The sequence below is a fragment of the Papaver somniferum genome, chromosome 2 (genome assembly GCF_003573695.1).
Source record: "Papaver somniferum cultivar HN1 chromosome 2, ASM357369v1, whole genome shotgun sequence".
Lineage (NCBI taxonomy): Eukaryota > Viridiplantae > Streptophyta > Magnoliopsida > Ranunculales > Papaveraceae > Papaver > Papaver somniferum.
The window spans coordinates 128,632,468-128,642,234 of NC_039359.1; the positions used below are offsets into that span (position 1 = coordinate 128,632,468).

Genomic DNA, 9,767 nt, shown 5'->3' on the forward strand with positions numbered 1-9,767 from the left:
TACATGTGTGTTAGAAGCATTGAGTTCCTCATCTATGTATTCATCATCTGGATTTGGCTCATAAAAATCATCATCTTGAGTTTGAGTTTGTGTAAAATCATTCTCATAATCTAAGAAATCAGCCATTTCTGGATCATTGTTGTAGTTGATATGTATTTTCCTATGTTTTTTTAGATGAAGAATGACCCTCCTCATCCTCCATTGAATCAAGAATTTTTTTTCTCACTTTCTCCTTTTCCTTCTCTCCTTCTCAATAAAAACTTGATTTTTTCCCCAAATTTTTTCATCTACCCAAAACTTTATAATTCTGAATTATCTTAATCACTAAACAAAAGTTTTAATCACTAATCCAGATTACTAACTAATACAGAAAGTGCAGATTTACCATTATAAAATTTTTTGGTTAAGAGGATTTCTGATTTTGTCATTTGACATCATTTTTTGTCTTTATTCACTATGCCTAGAAAGATTTAGGTATGCCTAAAAACAGCCATCTATCTGCCATGTTTTTCATCTTTTTATTTTGCTGGTCTTGGACGTGTGGTCCTAATTACGCCTCTCTCTGGTTTCTTGGGCCTTGGACATGTTTTCTTGTTTTTGTTTTGAGCTTCCCGGAGTCCCTTTTGTTGTTTTCATTGGATCATGTGTCCTTTTTCTTTTCTTTTTTCTTTTTGGAGGGAGATTATTACCCCCGTTGAGATCTTTTACAGGCCACCACATTCCAGTTATTATTGATGTTTGATCAAGGTTTTGTTGACATGTTAAAATGATATACTTATTAATTTTTCTCAAGTTTTATTGTCATATGCATTTGCTGCCTTCTATGGGCATACCACCTTTACAAACTCATCTTCCATTCAGCAAAACAAAAAAGAAGGACAAAGCAAAAAACTTGGTCTTCCAACAAGAGTCCATTTTGTTAGTCCACTCTATTAAAATCCTCGACTTCCAAGAGAAAAAGGAAAAACAAAACTCACATAGTAAGTTTCATTTCTATAAAAGATGGGGCAAATATCTCACCTGAGATTCAATCGAATTAGGAACTGCAGCTTACATCACTAATTGTTGAGCTGTTTTTTATTGCAACAGAGAATAAAAATAAAATTAAAAAGCAAACCTCCGAAAGGCATCCTACACAATTTGATACCAAGTTTTGCTCAACCCATACGGGTCACAGCAGCATTAATAGCATCCGCAAGGTGAGGCACCGTCCTTGAACTTAAACCCGCCATGCTAATTCTCCTGCATGACAAGAGAATTCCTTTACAAATTCATGTTTCAGAAAAGGAACAAAAAAAATTAAAGGAAACCGGTGTCTGTAATATTGGATAGGTTTCCTCCAGGATCTACACGAAATGCAAGCAGCACAGGAGACTTATAATGATATCCCATGAAAATGACATGGGATTCTGAACAATAGCCCATATTGATCCTGAGCATTGACCTTGCAATTGTAATCAAGGAGCATTGACCTTGCAATTGTAATCAAGTAAGCATAGAGACATTTACCCATCAGAAGTCATGTAGATGTGATATTCTCTAGTCATGAAAGCAACTTGCTCTTTATTCAAACCAGTGAAAGTAAACATCCCAATTTGTTTAATAATGTGACTCCAATCACCTGGTGTACCTGCTTACCAATAACCAACAATAACACATCACACACTAAACTTCTTGAGAACTTTAACTGATATCTACTATCAGAATTTTACGCAGATCACAGAAAGATTAATGGACACTGTGCTTGAGATACAGAGACGCCTCTGTTGGAAGCTTTTTAGGTGAACAGAAAGAAGGTGAGACGTTGTTGGGTTTTTTGATGAACAAATTACTGCTTTACCTCTTGCACGTAATGCATCAAATAGTTGCTGACGCATACTTATTATTCTGTCAGCCATAGCTTTCAGCTCTAGAGTCCACTCATTGTACAAGTCTCTGTAAAAGCATCATGTTAGCATAGGATTCAGTTAACAGCCAAAGCAAATATAGTACGAGTACTGATGTATAAATAAATTTCATATACAGACATCTCTGAATCCATTTTATCTTTGTTTCAATATTTATAGATGTGTGAGCTATGTTACGAATTAGTTGTTCCTGCAGCAGGAGTTATATCACATGGTTCCATAATCAGTCTAGTCTAGCCTTCAGAAAAAAAGAAGAAAGAAACGCTCTATTTCTAAACTAACAAATAACATTATATAATTAACTTCTAAGCCTTAGAGTCTTCAAAGCCGCTGGGTACGTTTATTACCTATCTTTCAGGACCGTAGCCACAATAGATGGGCCATGCACGGGAGGATTTGAATACATAGGCCTGATAACAAGTTTCAGCTGACTTTCAACTCTGCTAGCCACATCCGATGATTTGCAAACCTACAACCACACAGTCATATAAATAGGAAGATTTGTAAATAGAATAATAATGGTTCTATTTCAGGAGTTATAAAGTTCTCCACACAGATTTTATGATTCCATGTCAATGTTATGTGAGACTGAACTCTTGGAAATGGATGTAACAATTGGTTTCAAGGTTTTTGACGTTGCCACAATAAATGGACCAACACTTGATCACCTTACATATCCAATGTATAAATAAATACATAAAACAGAATGCGATAGAGAAAACAAATCATGAAAATTAAAGAAAAAAAAAAACGAAATAAGAGTGCCCTATGCACCCGGTTGCAGAATACTTCTTCCCGGACCTATCCAAAATCGACCTAAAATGATTTAACATAATAATATGAAACAGACTTCATGCATAATTCATAAAAAATGTACGAGTCAATTTTATTATTACTTATATGCATTTTCATAATCAATCTTTATTAGTTCTTGGTACAGCCTTCCAGTTTTCAATGTACAAAGAAAGTCATCTGTGACACTTCCAAAATAATATGAGACTGACAACATGATGACTGTATCTGTATTGTTACAAAAATGGACACACTTATCCAGCCTAAGTAAGGATAACTATAAGCATGCTAAGAGGCATTAATAAGAATGAACTACAACTTCTTTATGCACTATATGTAATGCTTTTTGCATATTAATATCTGATGCCAGTTTAGAGTCCAAGTTGATCCATGTTTCACGGAGTAACTTGATAAACAAAAACTTCCTTCAGAATGCATTCATTCAGCAGCGTTGATCGAGCGGATTCATAAAAGCCAAATTGAAGTTTGGCACAATGGGTTTCATATATATATATATATATATATATATATATATATATATATATATATATATATATATTGTATGCTTCTCCAAATCTTCTTTTTAATTCTAAGTAAGTTTGGCACAATGGGTTTCAAATATATACATATATATATAGTATGCTTCTCCAAATCTTCTTTTTAATTCCATTACTTAGATACCACATATCCAAGTAAAATTAATACACGGATTTAAGAAATTGGACGTCAGACCATCAAGAAAAGCGATGCTCAACTGGCAATTCTGTTTTCTAATGAAGATGTAATGATCAGCACTGATACAACACATGGTAAAGAAGTTCATTCGACACCTTACCATGTCAGTTAACAATGTTCATGTTCTAGTTGAGAAATGTGACAGGCATGTATAAACGGTTTTCTAATTTAATGAGTTCAAGTATATTCTGCGTTTGAGGTGGTCAAAGAACTTACAATGCTGAGAGCCCCAACACGTTCTCCATATAGCCCCATGTTCTTTGCATAACTCTGAGCAGCAAAACATTCGCCCCCATCTGATACAAACATCCGAATAGGCTGCGCATCTCCATCCAGGCTTCCACTTGCAAACCCCTAAAAGTTCAATAGAGTACTCATTAGCAAACCCAGTTCATTGGACTTTGTAAATTTATTTATATTAATAACATCTTTTACTCATTTGTTGATTAATACCTGGTAAGCACTGTCAAAGAAAGGCAATAGAGCTTTCGATCTCATTAACTTTCTGATCTGTTCCCACTGTTCAAGGGTTGGATCTACTCCTGTAGGGTTATGAGCACACGCATGCAGAAGAACTATGGCTCCTGATGGAGCAGAAGAGAGATCCTCCAGCATACCTATTACACAATGTTAAGGAGATATCATTCACATGGAGATAATAAAATCGCCACGAGATTCAGAAGAATGAGAAAATTTTAAATAGAGAGATCAGTTAGGCATAAATATAGACCACAAAATAAGCAATCACCACAAAATTTAGCAAAATCACATATTATTATTAACATGAACTGAGACCTTGCATTGTTGTGTCTAACACGATTTCTGATTGAAGTGATGTAATATAGGTGAATGATAAATAACCAACAGCTGAGACTGTCCTGTTAAGAAAGATAGAAGATATGGTACAGAGGTTCCCCACATTTAACTTGGGACAAGAAGACCCCCGCCATGTAACTGGCGATGCTTATCATCAACAACTCTATCCTCCACTACCTACAAGGTCGGCTCTTCTTGAGCATGCTAAATGTGGGACTCCTAATTTGCACTGACTATTGTATGAGAAAAGGTATAAAAATTCAAGCAAAGACAAGAAAAAAACCTTGGAAGTCCAATCCACGTGTTTTTGGGTCATAGTAGCGATAATATTTCACAGACAACCCTGCCAACTGAAACACTTTGATATGGTTCCCCCATGTTGGCTGTGGAATATATATTGTTCGCTACAAAGAAACAAAAAGATGATTATGTTAGACTTATCTCCTTATAACAGTGCTAAGCAATTAAACTGTGCAGCAAAATGAAGTGCATTCCTGTACCTGATGGTAATGTCTTGCAAGAAATTCACCTCCCACCCTCAGCGAGCCAGTGCCAGACAAGCATTGGACAGTAGTAATCCTGTTTTCACGGATAGCAGGGCTGTTTACCAAAAAAAGAAGAAGATCGCATTCAGCTAAGGAACTCACCGAGTAAAATTCTAAACTGATGGGACTCTCACAACAATGAACGAAATGGAGAGAGGCATATTCATAGATCAGAGATTCTTAGTGACATTACATAAAATTGTTTGGAAGATCTATTAAATTTAAAAAAAATAGAATTAACTGTAGGGTGACATATGAGATAATTTCCTTAAGTCTTGTCGAAAATATCATGTCTACTCAAGCTTTTCTAGTATGATCTTCACACGAGCCTCTATAATCACAATATAATATCCTTGCTGTAATTCCTTTTCATTCGTTAATAGTAAGTTGATTGGCTTCCACTGAAGATGATCTTGGGCTAAACTACCCTTAAAAGACACAAACAACTTCTTCAAAATTAAGGTTACTCAAGACTATCATAGATCCTGATACCACAAAACACTTTACACTAAACTAAACGTAAACATAGTTTATCATAACCAATTTTATCATGTTTATACAAACTTTCAAAACCACAATTCTATTGGACTTCTCAACTTTACCAGCTACACACACAGCAAGCGAAACAGCATTAATTTTGAAATCTAACCAATACAATATAAACATTAACTACAATAACACGAAGAAATTGTACAACTTATCTAACCTTTCAGCACCAAAAATGAGCTTGGCACTCAATTTGTTAAATTCTCCCAATCCAGTAATAGGAAGATACTCTTTCACACGAGACCTAGAATGTCAAGCAAATCAAGTTTTCAGTCCCTAACAATAATCATCACTTAACTTCATAGACTACCAATACATTATCTAATCAATCAAAAGCAGTTACCTGTCATTAACTAATATCTGTTCAGCTTTTCTTACAACATTCAATACAAGTGGTTTTCCTTCCTATTTATCCATCAAAATCACATAATCAGAATCAACCAAAAACAAAGGAAAAAACTGATTAAAATGAAGATTTTCGACTTTTTTTTTTTTACCTCAGTTCGATAAGCTCCAACTCCTAAATTCAACTTAATAGGACTTGGATCTTTATTATAAGCAACAGTAACCTGTTTATAACGACAAATTACCATCAATCGAAACAAAAAATACACCAAAAAAAAAGAAATTGAAGCTTAAATAATTGAACCTGCTTATTATTACCCCTAAAATTGGATCTTCAGGAGCTTGAACAATGTGAGCAAAAACAGAATCACCATAAGAAGCAGTAGGAGACATTGAGATATTAGAACTAGAGTTTTGAGATTCCACTGATGTATCTCCGATATGTCTAATGAGAGTATTTAATCTCCGATCAGTTGGAGAAGAACCGTTGCTGGCGCCGGATAACGGAACCGGAATTTTCGTCTGTGAACGCATTTTAATATTTTTCTTTTATTTTCTTGTGTTCTGGTCTACCGTCCTTTTATAAGGATGGAAATTTACGATTACGTGGCGAGCAGTAGAGGAGTGTTATCTGTTGACGTGTCGTATAACGAAAAGTGGGCCCTACTAGACGTAAATGACGGTTAAGATGCTTATGCGGAGTTCAGGAGATAAGAGTTTCTAGATTTTCAGCGGCACGTAAGTCGAGATTTGGCGTTGCGTGGGGATTGATATTTCTATTCTGTTTTGAGGGAGGTGTGGACACTTCTGCCAGCAAGAAAACAAAAAAGGCACTTGGTTCAATGAGTTACTCCATTAAATGCCTGCCATCCTAGTAAGATCTCCCTGGCATCTTAATCTTTGTGATCTTGTTATCCAGGGTTGTCAATCGGCATGCACCAAAGTAGTCCTGACAAATCTGCCTTTTGGCCTATGCCTATGGGTAGCTAGGCAGTAATTATGGTGGAGGCTAGAAATAAAAACCTACTCCGACTTTGGTATATCAGAGCAACTGCAGTGGTGCGATCAAAATTAAAGATCAAAGATCAAAAAAAAGATCAAATTTTGGGTTTAGTCCGTGTTGTCACGTAACGGTCCCGATTAAAATTTGGTCGCGCGTAATTTAAATCTCCGCCCTAAAAAAATTTCATCGGGCGTATCTCAAATGTCCGCCCAATCAATCACCAGGCACACTTTAAGTTTACGTCTGTCAACATGCGTACTTTAAGTTTACGCCTCATTTTTTATTTTATTTTTTTAATTTGAATTTTCATCGGGCGTAATTTAAATCTCCGCACGTTAACAAGCGTACTTTAAATTTACGCCCAGCAACAAGCGTACTTTAAATTTACGCCCGACTATATTAGGATTTGGTATTTGGTCGCGACCAAATATGGTCTGGAATTTGATCTTTGGCTGGGATTTGATCTTTACTCCGTCCCACTGCGTCACGATCTCATCCCAAATTTTTGGTTATATTCGCCCACTGTGGATGCTCTCAGGAACAATTGCATCCGCTGGAACTAGATGAGGTTGTAAAAGGATTATCGCAGCACTATATGGCCATTGAAAAAAACGAGTGAAAAGACATTGGTGTGTGGGTTATCCACCGCTATATACATGAAATTAGGAATAACCAAACTTGTCCGTAAAAAATGATATCATACGGTGTGTGGGTGATGGTGCTAAAATTTCAGTTTGATTTGAAATATGGGTTGGGGAGTCTTCTTTTATAAATGACATTGGCCTAACTGATTATGTTAAAGACTAATATAAAACATTAAGGTCAAGGGACTTTTAAATGGTAATGGTTGGATGATTCCAGCTAAGCTTCACCAATATCTACCATTTAATTTCAGCTTCAATGGAAAAATTGAGGCTAAGGGAGCCAAAATTAGTATGGTCTGTCTTTTTGCATCCTAGTATTGCAAGCAACATTTAAAAAATTCAACAAGGTGTGCAGATGGTGAGGAATAAGGGGTTTCAAATGGTATCTAGATGTTGCATTTGTGTTGCAGATTAAGATTGCATGGAGCATACTCTATGCCTCTGCAAGTTTAGTGCGGAGATATGTAATTGGATATGCTTTATTTTTGGCCTTAACATGCCAAAGTTTTTTGAAGATGTTTGTGAAGCAGCCTAGCATCATATATAGTCCTTTGTCTAAAGAAATATGGATGACTGCAGCATGTGTAATTATGAAGAAATCATGGTTCCATAAGAATAAAAGACTGTTTGAAGATGTTGTGCCTAACTCCCATAGTCTTAAAAATAGAATATGTCAGATCGTGTATGAAGGGGGTCATAGAATGAAATGTACAATATGGGGTCAGAACTATGATCTTCAGGTAATATCCTTTTTCAGACGAGGCAGCAGATATATGAAATATAGTTGTATTAAGCATTGTTTTTAGAATCCGCCATATTATGGTTACCCATTATTTTGTTGTCATGGAGCATCATTTGGTAACCCCGGAAATACATGATTTGGCATTGTTGTCAGAGATCATATATGTTAGGTTGTTGGCACAATGTTTGGTGGCATAAATATTGTCACTATAACTATATTGCTGAAGTTTTTGTTGTATTATGTGCACTGGAATGGGCAGTTGTTTTGAGGGTCAGGAAGGTGTTTTCTTTTTGTGTATTTGCTTTTGTGTCGATCCCATTCTTATTAATACTTTAGTTTTTCTCGTTAATAAAATTATGTGAATCAGTTCATACATGATTCCACCATCAAGGCAGGAACAAAACTAAGAGGGATCGAAGAAAAATTAGGCCCGGGCTAAAGGCTCTGAGCGAGCCAAACTATTAGGATTTTTTTTCTTCTAAAGTTTGTTAAGTTGGGGATAGACCGGGCTTAAGCCCAAGTTAGCTCTCCCCTAAGTTCATTCCTGAATTTCACAATTCATCTTGATTGTTGAAGGTGTACAAAACATATATGTGTGTGTGCGTGTGTGTTTGGTTGCATAATTCACAACTCCGAAGAATTCATATTCCCATGGGATTACAAATCCCGAGATCCATGCAAATATCTCTTGTGTTTGGTAAACTCAGTTAAGATTCCTATGATTCACAGAAACTTCCTTGTTCTGTAGTCCATGTACTGTTTAACGTTACCCCTCAGAATCTTAAGATTAAAATTCTATATGTTAGGGTTAAAAAAAATGGGTACATAAACCCCTTGACAAATTTTATAACAAATCTTATGAGGAGGGGTCAGACTCCGTATAGAAGATTTGCTGGAAAAGCGATTCCCGTAAGAGGTTTGCGCGACCAAATTAACGTACCGATGAGAATCAAAAACGGGGGTACAACAACCACACCCAATATTTCGCTTAGCAATCTGTATGGACAAACTCCAATATACTTTCTAGAGAATCAACTAGATAGTCAGACTCAATCTAGATAAAAAGTATATCAAAGAGTTTATATCTCAATCTCTCGATTTGATATATACTCAAGCAAATAGAAAACTGCGAGTCTTTATCAAATACTAGAGAGATAACTTGGATGGTACCAAAGACCAATATCCAAGTGTCAATCAATTTAAATCAACAACCAAAAGGTCGGATATTCTAATTGATTGAACAATGCACAACCTGTGATATTTCAATCATATAAAAAAATATAATGCGGAAAATAAATAACGCAGACACCAGAATTTTGTTAACGAGGAAACAGCAAATGCAGAAAAACCCCGGGACTTAGTCCAGATTGAACACACTGTATTAAGCCGCTACAGACACTAGCCTACTCCAAATTAACTTCGGTCTGGACTGTAGTTGAACCCTAATCAATCTCACACGGATCCAAGGTACAGTTATGCCCCTATGTCTCTGATCCCAGCAGGATACTATGTACTTGATTCCCTTAGCTGATCTCACCCACAACTAAGAGTTACTACGACCCAAAGTCGACGACTTTAATAAACAAATTTGTACCACACAGAAAAGTATATGGTAATTGATAAATCCGTCTCCCACGAATATACCTACAAGTTTTGTTCCGTCTTTTGATAAATCAAGGTGAACAGGAACCA

At 36.0% G+C, this 9,767-nt stretch overlaps 1 protein-coding gene across 1 annotated transcript; it reads right to left on the reverse strand.

The window, feature by feature from the left end:
- Positions 1-775: 775 nt before the first annotated feature.
- LOC113349091 (aspartate aminotransferase, cytoplasmic-like) lies at positions 776-6,235 on the reverse strand. Its single transcript, XM_026593008.1, has 12 exons — positions 6,005-6,235; positions 5,839-5,910; positions 5,685-5,746; positions 5,502-5,585; positions 4,751-4,850; positions 4,534-4,654; positions 3,888-4,051; positions 3,651-3,788; positions 2,255-2,376; positions 1,841-1,935; positions 1,510-1,630; positions 776-1,242 (listed from the first exon to the last, which is right to left on the reverse strand). The coding sequence occupies exons 1-12, from the start codon at positions 6,218-6,220 to the stop codon at positions 1,158-1,160; spliced, it is 1,380 nt and encodes a 459-aa protein (XP_026448793.1). The 5' UTR covers positions 6,221-6,235; the 3' UTR covers positions 776-1,157.
- Positions 6,236-9,767: the final 3,532 nt, after the last annotated feature.